Here is a 16,275-nt window from a genome sequence, read left to right on the forward strand (position 1 = left end):
AGGAAAGTTCTACCCTGGAAGCAATGGCTTTGTCTTCTGCTTGTTTTGGGGTGGGGGGTGGGGAACAACAATTTTTTTTTCTTCTTCACAGCTATGGAAGTGGGAGAGGCATCACCATACATTCCACTTCAAATGCATTCCTTTGATTCAAAAATATCTTCATTTTATATGCAGCAAGTGTAACATGGATTATACTTTTCATAGACCTTTTAGAAATACAAAACTATTGCAAAAATTACTGGATAACTGCACACTATCACTGGATGTCTAATTATCGGGGAACATCCCCCACAAAATCTCACAATCGCTCCTTAAAAGTCCATTATTTTGTGACTCACTTTTCTGAGCCTAATCAGTCCCAGGTCTCACATGTGGTGGGAAGAGCTGTACCAAGCCAGCCCATCCACCCAACACCACATGCCTTAGTAAGTCTATAAAAATACGGCAAATATGGCATATGCTGATTTTCTCCCAAATACCCTCCCAGTCTCCAGCGATTTGTGACTCAAGAACTTCCTCAGTCAGAGGCAGTGTCTTCGTATTTAATGGTCCTCAGTGGATCTTTCTTCGTGAACTTGTCCTGTGCTGTACCAAACTCAAGTAGACTTCTAGCACCCACAACATTCTGCAGTGAGCAACTCAATAGCGTAAGTGAAGAGCTGTCTCCTCTTCAGGATCCGCTACCTCCTTGCTTCATTTTATGATCCTTTGGTTTTGTATCAGGAGAGACAACAAATAACCGTTGCCAATTCACTTTCTCAACGACACTTATGATTTCATAGACCTCCGTGAAATCTTACCCTGTCTCCCTTTGTCATAGCATCGTAGGAGGCGCAGCCTATTCAGCTGCAGCTCGCTGGAAGCTGTTCCCATACCCCTGATTGTCTCCGTCACTCCTCACTGCATCTTTCCAGTTCCGCCATATTCTGTTTGAATGGAAGGAGCCAGAACTGTACATGGTATTCATTAGACTGCTGACTGTGTATTTACAGTCAAATACGGATTTTTCATTTTGTCCCCTGTATACTCCTAACCTTTGACATGCTTTTTCACTACTGCTGCTGATCCTTGAGTGGATATTTTCCTGGAGCTATTTACTATAAGCCTAATATTTCACTCCCAAGTGGCTCTGAATCCATCCAGTTTAAGTTTGAATTCCACCCGTGCCGCCATGTCAACCTTACATTCATCCACACTTCATCTTCCACCTCACTGCCCAGCTGCTCATTACTAGACATCCTTCTGGGGCTCCTCGCAGCTGGCCTCATCTTCACTACCCTGAACAAAACTTTCTCAGCTGATCTTATTGTAAGTTTTTTCAAGCTATATTCAAGGATGGGCAATGAAAAGACACAGAAGGTGGTCTTGTATAAGCTTACTGTGACCGACTAGCAAGTACTCAGCAGCGAGTAGCTGCCCAGCACCTCTACTGCTCTGTTAACCAAGCTCTCCAGACTGAATCTGCCCCAGCTTGCCCTGGTACAGATCCCCCATTTATTACTGATGAGATGGGAGCATGAATTGCAAAGCTTTAGGAGCTCAGGCAGGCTCTCTGTTCAGTGCCAGATATGCAGGTTAAAAGTTAATTTTTTTATTCAGCTTCCTGGTCTGAGTGGGAGCAATTAAAGAAATTAACCTGTGCCTTAGGTCTCCAGGAATGAAACAGGGATAATAACTTTCCTTCCCTCACAAACAAGTTGATAAAATAAAATCCACTAATGGCTTTCGAGCACTCTGATACCAGAGCAACAAATACTGTTTAAGGATCCTAATTTTTCTATGGGAGCATCTTCTGTACTTCTTGGCGTTGTTATCTGTGGCTTAGGTAGATGTTTGTTTTCAGACAAGTCTTTACTTCAAGAATTTCTCCCGTTCCCCATAGAAATCCTGATAGCTTGTTCTCTCCCTCCTGTCTTTTCCAGCGTTAATGCTATTGTATTTGTTTAATGGGGTTAATATGCTGCTGGTATAATAATGATCATGTACGGATGTAATTATTATGCGTGATTAATTCTGCAGCTGCTGAAAAGCTTGGAGGACTTTTCTTAGGTGAGGGAATATCTTTACAATAGTCCTTCTCAAACTGCATTACACACAGACATAAACCCCAAAAGAAACGCAGAAGGGGAAAGAACGAAGGCAGGATTAGAGGGGAGAGAGCTGCACCCAGCAAAGCAGCTGATGAAGGTTAAACATCATGCGGGCAGAGACCCGCAGAGACAACATCTCTCTGTTGCGTATTTATACACTGACTAGTGCAAATGATCCCTGGTCCATCACTACAATCCCAAGGTACTACTACCATGCACGTAGTATGTAACTGGCTATAAATTTTTAAAGACGTGTCTGCCAGTGGTGTAGGCTTCTCTTGTTACTTTTTTTTGTAGTAAACATCTTTTAAAAGAACACACTGGGTTTTGTTCTATGAAGATACAATACCACAGACCAAAATACGAACCCCTACAAAATGCTAGCACAGGTTAATGATTTTTGCAAGAACCAAAGAGAATGAGGTGCAGAGCACAAAAACCATTAGCACTAAAATACCTATGGTGTCCACATCTGACAAAACCGTAGATGTTTTTCTGCATGAGGCTTTTTGGCACACACTGATAATTTACAGTCCGATGCTGCAGCCATACTCTTGAGTGCTCTTAAGTGCTCTGAGTGATAATGGATCTATTTGTGTGATCAGGGACTGTAGACTCAGGCCTATAATTCAGCGTGTTCCCCAGAACAATACCTGGACACTTATCCTTGACCAAACTATCCTTAAATCCCACATATGTGACCTGAAAAGAAGACACTGCCTGCAAGATTTAAGTCTCTGTAAGCTGTCCAGCTGTTTCCTAACCCAGTTATTACCCATGTAAGCACCCATGACATTGATATTTACCTGACTCAGTTTAACTCTCTGCATCTCATTTAAAGGTTTATGTGAAGGAGAAGATGCGCCCAGGAAAAACTGAGACGTGCACAATCTTCCTTTCCTTCTCCAGAAGACCATCTGGTTTAGCCTCTGCAGTCTTTAAAATCACCAGTGCCCCAGTCCAGTTCCTTCTTCTGTACACAGTGAAATCTCTGTGCAAGGATGCCGAGGAGGGAGCACGCACGCTGCAGGAGATGCTAAGCTCACCTGTGCAGGACCCCAGGTGGCAGAGAAGAGGGTCAAGGTGGGCGAAAAGCACAGCTGGAGAATTTGCTGTCATGCAAGACTCTCCTGTCATTCCCCAATAGCTGCAGCTATCAGCAGCAGCCAATACTAAAGCCACTGGGCTGCGACAGGACCGCATATGAGTACTGTATAGGCTCTGTGCATGCAGAGCTGGGAATGGAGATGGGTTCTGTCCATAGACTTCTCTCAGTCTTACCATAAATGGCTGCCCTGAAGTTAAACACCAAGCAGTTTGGGCTTGGTATTTAAGTGTCCCAAAGCGCTATTATGTCTGAAATCCCCACGATACTTTAAAGAAATAAATCACTCCCTCTGAGTCTCAAACAACAGAACCACAGATATGACGTATTTGAGAAAACGCAAGGGCTATTTGCTCACCCTCCAGAAAGGGAGATAGCAGTTTTAGTTTTCACCTAGTGAAGGACTTATCGAGCATCTCATTCAGCCACCAGCATGTTTCAGACGGTAACAATTGAACCTCACAGCACTCCTCTGCAGTGCCTGCAGGAGTTATCAGTGAATTGCTACTCCAGCATCTGAAACAAGTGATGGTTTTCTTCCTTCTTTTTAACTTCTTTCAACTTCTGCTTCACTGGGTTTTCCTTTTCTCACCATGCTACTGGGAACTTTATAGGCACAGAAGAACAATGCAGAATGTAGATGAAACAATGTGACTTGGAATAAAAGAAGCAGATTGTGATAGGTTCGGAATTTGCCTGTAATCATTTATGAATTTCCGTGTTTCACCTAATAACTGATCTAACACTGAGACATACTGGTCTGACAATGCTAAAATTGATCTGGATACAGAAAGGATGCGAAGAAACAATTCAAGATAGCCTTAACAGCAAAGATGGAAGAACTGTGACGAAACAATGTCAGGACTATTAGTTTAGGTGGCTGACAGAAGACTTTGGCTAGCTTATCAAACAGATTTAACTAGGTTTATCTGAAGCCCTACAAGCACTGAAATGGAAAATTCAGGCAGAATTTGAAATGAAAGCTCCCTCAAGGAATGCCTTTTTTTCCCATATCCTGCTCCTGTTCTCATCTCATCAACAAACACAAAATGCTTCTCAGGTTTAAAGATGCTGCCAACCAAGCTGCTGCACTCCTGTGTGCCCACCAGCTACAAAGCTGAACGGGACGTCTAATCAAGGCAGCTAAACTTTCCCATGCTGAAAGCTAACCTGTACACCCACGGATAATCTGCCAAACCCCATCCCACTATTGAAGATTATCTTAAGTTTTACTGAATCTTTCTATGTTCGGTTGTAAAATAATCAACTATAAGAACATCTTGATTTCAAGAAGTTAGCCTCTATGTTAGCGTTATGTATGGGTTGCTGTGTTACTTGTTATCTGAGGCTGTGTTGCTTGAAGTCCCTATTCTCTGGACTCTCTAGACCACAACCAGAGCCCTTAGGTTCTATTGTGTATGGGATGAGTTATTTGACAACCTGGCAAGGTAGATATCTAGCTGGCCAACTTGGCAACAAAACTTACTTTTAAGGTGTCCTGAAGTGAACTGCCTTCATTATAATACTAAAAAAACACACCCACAGGTCAAGACGACCCTTGCCCAGGTGAAGACCCTTCCCCCGTGCAAGCATAGTAACAGAAGAGAATGACACAACCAATATTATAATTATATGTAAATCACTAACCAATCATTGTAACTGGGAGTGTACTACCTTATAATTTCTGTGTATAAATGTAACGGTGATCTGGCCATAGGTGTGCTTGATTTGTGGAAATTCCACCTTGCACCCGGCGCCGCAATAAAGAATGCCTACTTTCTAAAACTCCAAATTAAGTCTTAGAAAGTTGATCATCTGCTGATTTACGGTAACACCACCAGAGGCCCAGGACAGACAGAACTCCCCAGCACTCACAGACAATGAGTTACAGGGTTGCTCAGCTTACTGCAACACACGGAGCTATACAACACGCACCCAGAAAGACATTCGTTAGAAGAACACCAAAAAAGGTCAGTAATTTGTTCATGATATTGCCCGCAGTAAGCTGGAAGGCAATTATTTGAGTTCTCTGCAGTAAAGACATTTCATTTATGGGAAAAGAGTGGGGCATTACAGATGCCTGACCCAGCCAGATACAAGACAACCTGTGCAGGGCCTGATTTAAGAACAGAAGTGCTGCATAATCCTCATCTTCAGACAGCTAAGAGACAAAACTCCAATACCACAGGTAGATAGATGAAAATATGCCAGAAAAAACTGCAGTAAATTAACTTGGACCTATACTGGGACTACTTTAATTTCATTTCTGAGAATAAAACTTTAGGATGTATCTACACTGCAGCATATATAAACACAGGCAAGCTTGCTTGCTAGAGCATGTAGTAAGACTCTTGTCTTAGTCCACCTTTGCTTTAAATTACTAAAAAGGTCCCAACTTGAAACCTTTTAATAAAACATGTACATGCAAACAAGAACATTTCTTTAAGTAACTCACATGGAGACCTATGTTGCCACAGCTAATACAAGACTAGGGCTACACAGACCAGGGTCATGTTTTACTGTTGCATAGACTTGCCCTTAATTCTTGAGGGACTGACCGACAACACAGATTATTTCTGTAATATACTGAAGTATAGTTTAGTGGAAACTTAAGTTTTCATGTCCATAAACTGAAATATTACATAAATATTTTGCTAGCTCTGGGCCAAAGAGCACAGCATCTTGCAAAAGCAATCTTATCATTTTGCAAGCTGGAGATACTATGTCAAATCCAGTGAATGCAAGGAACTGTCAAAGGTTATTACCTTTGACAGGCAGGCAGCCACATCACAAAAAGCAAACACACCAACAAACAAAAAAATGTTATTTCACATTGCCACTAGCTGCTGGTTTCAGACAGGAGGCAAAAGGACAATACAAGATGAATACAGCACTGCCATTCAATCCCTGAATGAGGCACGCCAGCAGCAAAGCAGGTTACACCATGCACTATGGCTGCATGACCCCATCTGTATTGTGGACATTAGCACTGTCCATCCACTATCCATCTCAAGGACTAACTACAGCTCAGGGACTAACTAAACCTACTGTAAGGAAATTTCCATTTTTTCCTTTAGGTATCGGAGGAAGGGAACTCAACTGTTGTGACCCAGAAGAACAACTTTCAAATCCTTCTGCGGAAGATTTTTTTGTGCGGCAGCGGAGAATTCACAGCAGCAGCAGGATCCCCAAAGGGCCCAAAGCACCAGGTCACCTAGCGCTCAGCAGCACAGCAAGGGGATTAAACAAAGTATAGCCCTGGGAAACACTTAATGGCACTAGGCAGGGCCTCTGTAGGTCACATGGTAACATATAATCACTTGAAAAGTACTTCTTTCTTTTTATGGAACTGCTGAGAATTACTCTGTGCTTTGGGTATAATAGCATTTTTGCCATAATCAGATGTTGTAAAGGTATATGCAATAAGAGAGACATTCAGGTATTACTGTCCCATCAGCTGTGCCTTCATATGATTGCCTCCAATTACACTGTAAAATTTATCAGCACAGGTATTTGAAATAATGCTTCTAATTTTCAATCAGATACTCTGCAAGGAAACCCAGCTCATAAATGACGTAGTTGAATATCTTGAGGAAGAAAATAAAAAGCAAATTTTAACTCAATGGTGTTATTTAATAGCAGTGAAAGTACTTACCAGGTGGCCTATTAATTGCGAGGTTTCGGAAATGACTGCCTTTGATCATCTCCACTGACAGCCGCCCCGTAGTGGCATTGTACGACAATCCCACGAGCAGCTCTGGCACCCCTCCATGTGACAGGGACTGTGTTGAAGAAGCGCTATCACTGTGAGAGATTGCTGACAGACTAAGCTGAGAGTCTGCACTCTGCAGGGAAAGAGCACTGAAAGTCTCATCAGGACATTCATCACCACCCTCCCTTAATTTATACCTTGTAGCCTCATTTAGTAAGATCTCTCTTAAGAAATGACAATGACTAAGAATGAATTGTTACGGGGCACCAGAAGAATCAGAGCATCACTTTTACAAAAACACGTCTCTCAACTTTCTCTTTAAAGATGAGGAACTCTGCGTAATGCGTTATCACTAGTGTAAATCAAAGCCCCTGAAATAAGCATACATCCCACTATATCAAATGCACAGTAAATCTCCTTGACAATGACTTTTGGATGGAATGCATTTTGCAGTTTGGGTTCTTTTTGTCACATACTGTGTATTTTCTTACTTTCTTTCCTTGCTACCACGATGCTTTCTCTACCCCCTCTTCACCCGGAGTACGATGTTTTATTCATTTCATGTGCACAACCTCTCACTGAGCTTTTTGTAGACAATGAATCATGACAGAGCTCATCTACACAAATTGACTGGCATAGCCAGAGCTGGATACAACTGTGATGTGTATGGAAGACTATGAAGCAGCACAGCCAGTTCCTCCTCACATGAGCCACCTCTCCACTTCCATCTGTCATGAAAAGGAACATTTACTAAGCATTTCTGGTAACATGGAAACTGCACAACGCAGAGATCCACAAGCTAGTAGTTAGTGCCAAATGAGGTAGCTCTTGCCCTGGCAGTAGTACAGGTCCACCAACATAACGGTGCACAAGAACTACTGTCCTTGTTGAAATTAAGATGTCATTAGCCTTGGTGGTTCCAGGACCAACCTACTATTTCTGCGTGGCGCAGCATTTGATGACTTGTGCAGATGTAGTACATCTGCATGATTTTGTGTAAGCTTGCTAGCTGAGCCGTTGTTAATAAGGCACAGCTTTGCGTAGGGAAGACATGCCCTGTGCTTCCCCTTACTGATAACTTTTTAAGTGACAGTAGGACAGATCCACCAGTTGCATCCTAACAGCCCTGAATGAAAGATATCAGGTACAGCTGGTCCCCATTCACCAGATGAACAATTTTACGGACTCCATACTTCTTTCATCAAACTTACGCTCAAATTACTCCTTGGCTCCAAGACCAATGTCACCTTCGCTTCCCCATCCTGGCTGACGTTGCTCAGGTAGAACAACTGCTCTCCCATCATCTTCTCTCCAATCATCTTGTGCACCGCATAGAGGCGGAAACGAATGGCATGGCTGCTTAACTCCTCTGGCTCCAGCTTACTGAAGGTAATTTTATCCTTGAACATGGGGATGGGTCCTCTCTGAACACTGGTCTTACCCCTCTGCTTCTTGCTAGGCATCAGGACTGTGTGCACTTGCCAGGTATTCACACCACTGTGGTCTTTGTCTGGGATATCCCTGGCCTCCAAGATAGTAACTACTAGCTTTTGACTTGAGACTTTATAGTTGAAGATGACATCTAGATCACCACATTTACAGATGGGCTCATGAGCACCATGATGAGCTGGTACGCTGTTCACTTCATCACGTTCCTGCAAAGAGAAGGAAGAAGTAAAACCTCCATCGGAGTTCAACTGCCTCTGTGACCCCAACTCTATTTAAAAGAAATTATTCTCCTCACTTGTGCTTGCAAGTGTAGGCAGTTGCTCTGCAAAATAAGGATCCCACTGTTTCTTGAAAAGCCAGTGCTAGTTAACTGCCTGATTTTGTGTAATATTCCTCATACAATCTAGTAAGCACCAGCACTTGTTCAAACATTTCCAACAAAAAGTTTCATCAATATTTAAGTGTTTTGCAGGAGACTGTTAATTTGCAAAAAATCTACATAGGGAAAAACTAAACAAAGTTGTTTTTTTTTTTAAATTTCATTCATGTCAATTTTGAGGCATTAATAAAACTTTTTGGGTTAATTTGATTAAAAAAAACAACTTAACCTATTACTTTGAACATACACTGGAATTCTTTTCAAAATTTATTTTTTTACATTACCAAAATCAAACAACTCAGTCAAACCTGCTGAGTTTCTAGATATTTTCTGTTGGAAATTAAAAAAAAATTAAGCACTGTATTCAATTTGATGGGAGGGGAAATCACCATGTTGGAATTTCTTGCAGAATGGAAATTCCATTTCTAGATGCTACCCTATAATTCAATATTTTTCCTACAGCTAAAGCAATAATAATCGAGAAAAACAGTCTGATTAAATACATATTGATTCTTTATTCCCTTTTTAAATCTCCCAAGAGAAGCATCTGTTCCTTCTGTTCAGTTTGGATACTAATACATTCAGAATAAAAATTCAAAATAAACAATCAAAGCATGTGCAGACCAATTCACACACAATCTTTTACCTACTTTTAAAAACAAAAATCATCTTGATAAAACAAGATAAAAAACATGGATGCTCACCTTACCTTTTGATGAGTAGGTGTGTGCATTTCTGTTCCAAAGAGCTTTTTTATCTTAGAGCTAGAATGTGCTTCACATGTGATAAAGGGGTTGCTATAGTGATCAATGATTTGTATTTAAACATGAGTATACACTGTATTAGGGAAAGATTTTCAGTTAATAGCCAGAAGGTGAATTAAGGCCTGTCACTAGCAGTCTGAGTCACCCTCCTCCTCAAACATTTATCTTCTTTCGCATTTCAAGTAACACTTCTTTTCAACATAGGAATCCTATTGTTTAGAGTACAGATAATGGGCCATAGGACTTCTGATGTAATCCCCTTCAGAAGTGTCTAGGGTGGTATGTGTCTCAAACAAGACCTCGGACAAACCTCAAAATTTATATCTACTTCCTGTCAATCTACTTTTCAAGTGCTCAGATTCATCCGCCATGACGTGCAAAGCTTCGGCTTTTCATATTTTTGTGTTTAAGGGGTTCGTGCACGTGAATACAAAAGGCCACGTGTGCACATTAGTGGTGGAGACCTGCTGTCGTACGCCTTGCAGAAGTAACGTCAAAGAGAGAAAACCACTTGGACAGCACACAAAATGACTTGGTTGCCCATAAAAATGCTTTTCTGTAGGAACAGCAGGCTGCAAAGACAAAAACACAAGGCAGGCCAGGTTGCCTGGAGAGAACGTGATGTTATGCAAATGTTAAGTGCTGCTGTGTAGCTGTCAAGTTATTTCTGTCTGGTTGATGAAATAACATTTAAGAAGGAAACGTAATGGGATTGCGCTCGATTCATGTTTCCCTCCACATGTTCATCCCTCCCCACTTTCATCTGTGTATTTGCTATTGAGGAGATGGAATCAAGGCACGTTTGAGAACTGCTGCTAAAGCCTGGAGACAACTGTGCTTGCAGCATAACGTTGCTTTCATCTACATGCCTGAGCTGGAGAATGTGAACTCCCGTGCGTCATCATAAACCCACAGGTACGAAGATCCAAGAGGCACTTTCCTGCCCCAACAGGGCTGAGTATCTCATCTTCTGGCAGTGTGTAGGGCAGACTGAAGGTCAGCTATCTGTTTTTTGACAGAACAGCTAGAAAGGATCTGGATTTCAGGAAATCTCAAATTGTGCTACTATAGCTGCGGCCACATCCACTGCAAAGAAAACTGCATGAACTGGAGGCAGAAAGGAAAGAGAAATGTCAAACTCTGTGGCAGTGGCCTTTCTGTGGGCAACCAAGCTTTAGAGACCTCATGGGCTGGCCCTTTCAGAGAGAACTGTGCTATATGGGACTCACCCCCATACAGGTTTTCAGCACACAAAGCTTACAGACGCCCAATCTTCTTTCTGTGGAAGTCATTGACAGAATTCCTCTTGGCTTTCAGAGCTCAGATGGGGCTATGAGCCCTTTGTGAATCTATTGGTTATACAGACACTTAAACCGGAATCCAAGAAAAGTGTGGAGTTTAGATATTTCATCTGAATTTCCTTCTTTCCCTCTTCCCAACACAGTTGTTGAGATGTCAAGCCAAGTATACCGATTGATACTGTATGTCTAACCTGGTCATTCAGGACAGCCAATATCAACTTCACTAGGTAAAATAAGTCCATTTCTGCCAGAGAAACCTGAAAGAGCAGCTAATTTTAGACAAGGCCTGAAATGGTACTTGTGTTTCCACTGCAGGGGCATAAAATCATAATTTTTGTCTCTAAAGAGAGGTCCTCTGAGTGGAGTATAATAGTGCTTGGACATTTCTGGCATGTCAGAACATTTAGTTCCTGCAATAAAAAGTCTTTCATTAATCCACACAATACCTTTGGATGAGAAGCTGCTTGTAGTATCCCATACTGGGACTTGGGCATATCTGCCCCCTGATGCTATAACCATTCTTTGAATTTTTAAAATGTAGATACCAGGACCAAAACGAGATATGTATTCCAAAGAAATATAAGAGGACACCGGAGACATTGCGGCACACGTGAACCATGGCAATGTACATCAAATGTGGAAAAGGAGAAATGAGCCTCAGATGGGCAGACAAACAGTGCGTGTCAGAGGCACACAGCAGAGAGAGGGCAGGGCTGCTGCCACGCAGAGTTCCCATGTGCTGCATAGTATTTTGTGGGACTGGTTTGTGCAGCAAACCAAAATGCTGTTCAAAACACCCCTTAGGGCTGGAGCATATGCATCGAGGAGCTGCTTTGCATCTCTTTAACTGGCTGCAGGCAGCAGGCTCTGAGGAAAGGAACCTTTCCCTCAAAGCCTTATTGCTCAGAGTGTGATGGAGGTATTAATTTCCACAGCTGAAAAACAGTCTCTTTTAACTCAGGCAGAAGATGTGACCTTTGTGCTGCTCTTTTAACATGTCTGATGCAGGCTGGTATTTTTTCAGAAATTTAATCTTGTGGTAAAATAATAATGAAAACCAACACATCATGCAGAAAGATTATAAGAGAAAAGGGGGATGCTAAGTCATCAGGTGTTTACAATGCCTTAAAATCTGTAATGTTTTCTTGAGGCTTCAAAATAAAGGTACAGAACTAAGGGAAAGCAGAGGAGCTCTCAGGCGCTCTCCTCCCCTGGAAGGATGCCTGGTATCAATGGGGACCAGAGTGATGGTCACTTGGCCAAGTCACTGGCCACCCCCACCAGTTGCCTCCAGCTTTCCAGATGCTTCCTATTGTCTAAGCCATAGAAACCATCCAGAAAAAGAGGCATAGATCTGACCCAGTGACTACACACCATGTCCCTAGACACACACCCTGCACATACAGCTAGTAACAAAGCCCTGGGCCATTGCTAAATGATAGTAAATGCTGTCAGGCAGCTAATGGCTCTAATTTCAGTTCAAAGATTGCAGTCAAAAATCAAGCAATAAAACAGCTTCTCTGAATGAGCATTAGTAGCAAGAGGTAAAATGCAAGAAAAAGGGGAAATACATAGAGAGAGGTGTATGTTCACGCACACAGGAATACCATTATCTTGTGCTGTGCTGATCAATTTTCACTTCATTTCTCCCCTAACATGTTTTGGCCCCCAATATCCTTCAAAAGCTTACACTGTGTGTAATAAATGACAATTCACCATACCTCAGGGCTCCAAGCCGATGAGCTGTCAGTAGCATCATTTACTTCAAATCCCTGGTTGGTAAATGCTGTCTCCATTTCCAAACGTCCTTCTGTGGTTTGCCGGCTAATGCCATCGGCAATGCTGGACTCCATCCTAGTCCCTTTACGCTGCCCAGTGCCACTACTCTCAATTGTTGTTCTTGAATCAACAGGTACATGGTCATCTTCACAATAGGATAGGTTGTCTTGGTAACTCAGTTGGCTTAGTCCATCCAGATCTAACAATTTTCAGCAAGAAAATAATTTGAGAGGGATTAGAATAAATTCCTCCCCCTCTACCTCCCAAAATGTGCCTTTCTCTCCTTTCTTTTTTTTTTTGCCCTCATCTCTAGTATATGCAAGAGACAGTTTCTACTTCTGAGTACTGCAGCACTGAACTTATAAAATAACAAATCCTGTATAAATCAGCATTTGATGGAGTGGACATGGCTGTTTCTCACCCCATCCTGAACTGAGAAACCGGTTGCCTTTACTTGAAGAAGTGAACCACCAAATGCAATTATCAGTGGAGTGTTTGGGATATTCAAGTGCCTTGGGGCTACTTTGTGGCCCCAAAGCAATTGCTTCCATGAAAACATAGGTCAGACAAATTACAGAAAAGCACAGCATAGGCCTGATGAACAGGTACCAGCAATTTCCTTTTATGCAGGAGGAGAAGGAGGAGGAAAGGACAGGAGTTAGCATTGCCCTCAAGGGGATGGTGCTGGTGAGGAAAGGAGTTTCACGGAGATAACAGAGTGCCACCACGACCCTATCACCCATCCCTGAGAGCTTGGGTGCGCATGAACAGCCCCACAAGCCAACTAGAAATCTCCAAATCCCATGTTTGGGCTAAATTGTCCCAAGGGCAACTGAGGGGATACGTGTTCCCTAATTTCCTGCCTGCTTTTATTAGTTTTAATTCATCTGATCCTACATACTTACTCCATGGGCTAAAGTAAGGTTCATTAATGAGAATAAAATAATCTTCTCTGGTTCAGACCATAGATTCGTTCTCTGCACCACCGAAGACTCTATTTTGAACACAGGGCACTTTTCTCTACTTGAAGGCATCAGTGAGAGCTCTCCGGGTGGAGCGACACAGATAACTACATGTGCAGGGACACAGATGAAAATAACATCATGATTTGGCCTTGAACGAGTTCTGCAAGCACTTTCAGAAGAAAACCAGGGACCTCCCTCCTAATGCATCTGATGCCAGGCCTTGCTTTAGGAACACAAAGAGCTAGATTCTGCCTCCATCTCCTTCAAATAAGCAAGGAGCAGTTACAGTGAAAGAAAACAAGTTGTGCTTCCAGACAGCTGATGACAGTAATGAAAACAGAGTGACTTCCTTTGCAAACACAGATATTTGCGGTTTAAAGGTTTCACAGAATGGTTGAGAATGGAAGGGACCTCTGGAGGTCATCTTGTTCACCACCCCCCCCCCCCGCCCCGCCGCCCAAGCAGGGCCATCTGCTTGTTTGTTCTCAAACCTGCAGGTTTGTTCTCAAGAAGGTTGTTACTATAGAACAATCTTTTTTTTTTTCAAATTTGGTCTCCAACTCAAATCTTTAAAAAATAGTATTAATTACTGTGTTTAATAGAAAATGATTAGTTTGCTTTGGTTTAGATGAATCAATGTTTTCATTCCCTGCCTGATAAATGAGACAGGTGACCTGGTGACAACTGATATGGAGAAAGCTGAGGTACCCAACAACTTTTTTGCCTCAGTTTTCACTGACAATCCCTCGTCTCACATCTCTCAAGTCCCTGAATCTCAAGGCAGGGACTGGAGGAATGAAGTCCCAGCCATCGTAGGAGAAGATCAGGTTTGAGACCCTCTGAGGGACCTGAATATACACAAGTCCATGGGACCTGATGAGATGCATCCCAGGGTCCTGAGGGAACTGGCTGATGTAGTTGCTAAGCTGCTCTCCATCATACTTGAAAAGTCATGGCAGTCAGGCGAAGCCCCCAGCGACTGGAAAAAGGGGAACTTCACACCCATTCTTTAAAAGGGTAAAAAGGAGGACCCTGGGAACTACCAATCAGTCAGTCTCACCTCTGTGCCCAATAAGATCATGGAACAGATCTTCCTGGAAGATATGTCAAGGCATACAGATGACAGGAAGGTGATTAGACACAGTCAATACGGCTTCACAAAGGGCAAACCCTGCCTGACTAATCTGATGGCCTCCTATGATGGAGTAACTGCATTGGTGGATAAGGGAAGAGCAACAGATGTCATCTAACTTGACTTCTGTAAGGCCTTTGACATGGCCCCACACAACATCCTTGTCTCTAAATTAAATAGATATGGATTTGATGGATGGACTATCCGATGGATAAGGAGTTGGCTGCAAAGCCTCATACAAAAAGTTGCAGTCAATGGCTCAATGTCCAAATGGAGATCAGTAATAAGTGGTGGCCCCCAGGGATCCGTATTGGGACCAGTACTGTTCAGTATCTTTATTATTGACATAGACAGTGGGATTGAGTGCACCCTCAGCAAGTTTGCAGATGACATCAATCTGAGTGGCACAGTTGATACACTTGAGGGAAGGGATGCCATCCAGAGGGACTTTGACAGGCTTGAAAAGTGGGCCAATGTGAACCTCATGAGGTTTAACAAGGCCAAGTGCAAGGTCCTGCATGTGGGTCAGGGCAATCCCCAATATCAGTACAGACTGGGGGAAGGATTGTTTGAAAGCAGCCCTGCCAAGAAGGACTTGGGGGTACTGGTAGATGAAAAATCGGATATGAGCCAGCAATGTGTGCTTACAGCCCAGAAAGCCAACCGTATCCTGGGCTGCATCAACAGAAGCATGGCCAGCAGGTCGAGGGAGGCAATTCTCCCCCTCTACTCCGCTCTTGTGAGACCCCACCTGCAGTACTGCATGCAGGTCAGGGGTCTCCAGCTCAAGAAAGACATGGACCTGTTAGAGCAGGTCCAAAGGAGGGTCATGAAAATGGTCAGAGGGCTGGAACACCTTTTCTGTGAAGAAAGGCTGAGAGAGTTGGGATTGTTCAGCCTGGAGAAAAGGCGTCAGGAAGACCTTATTGCTGCTTTTCAATACTTAAAGGAAGCTTATAAGAAAGACGAAGAAAGACTTTTTACCAGGGCCTGTAGTGATAGGGCAAGCGGTAATGGTTTTAAACTGAAAGAGGGTAGATTTAGATTGCATATAAGGAAGAAATTCTTTACTATGAGGTGGTGAGACACTGGAACGGGTTGCCCATAGAAGTTGTAGATGCCCCATCAGTGGAAGTGTTCAAAGTCAGGTTGGATGGGGCTTTGAGCAACCTGATCATGGCAGGGGGCTGGACTAGATGATCTTTAAAGGTCCCTTCCAACCCAAGCCATTCTATGATTCTCTACACATCCCTCCGTCTAGAATAAAAAGCTCAAATCTTTCTGAGTAGAAGAAATTCTATGGTTGGCCTTAGCAGCAAATATGCTGTTTCTGATTCATACCTACTCCACAAAAAAAAAAAAACCCAACAAAAAAACAACCAACAAGGGGAATGGGGATTATACTCAGGAAACATTTCCTGGAGGTGTGCAGAAGTCCTTGCCCCTCTCCTTGGCTGCTCTTTCAATTTAACAGCTCAGAGATTAGGAGAATAACTTTATTTCTTCAACTTTATTTCTTCAACTATGAATGGTCTCACATTCTCCCTCCCAGTAAAATGCTTCAAGCACGGGCACTTCAACAGAGAAGTCTGAGAGCAC

At 42.8% G+C, this 16,275-nt stretch overlaps 1 protein-coding gene across 2 annotated transcripts in view; it reads right to left on the bottom strand.

Moving 5' to 3' along the window:
• Nucleotides 1–16,275, bottom strand: part of SYT16 (synaptotagmin 16) — a 57,537-nt gene that overhangs the window by 11,243 nt on the left and 30,019 nt on the right. For both annotated transcript variants that reach the window (XM_076345635.1, XM_076345634.1), the window contains exons 4-6: nucleotides 12,522–12,778; nucleotides 8,119–8,562; nucleotides 6,851–7,040 (exon numbers count right to left, since the gene is read on the bottom strand). In XM_076345635.1, coding sequence (XP_076201750.1) covers nucleotides 6,851–7,040; nucleotides 8,119–8,562; nucleotides 12,522–12,778 — 891 coding nt within the window. The remainder of the gene's footprint in view (nucleotides 1–6,850; nucleotides 7,041–8,118; nucleotides 8,563–12,521; nucleotides 12,779–16,275) is intronic.

Source organism: Aptenodytes patagonicus, chromosome 7 (assembly GCF_965638725.1).
Source record: "Aptenodytes patagonicus chromosome 7, bAptPat1.pri.cur, whole genome shotgun sequence".
In the NCBI taxonomy this organism is placed as follows: Eukaryota; Metazoa; Chordata; class Aves; order Sphenisciformes; family Spheniscidae; genus Aptenodytes; species Aptenodytes patagonicus.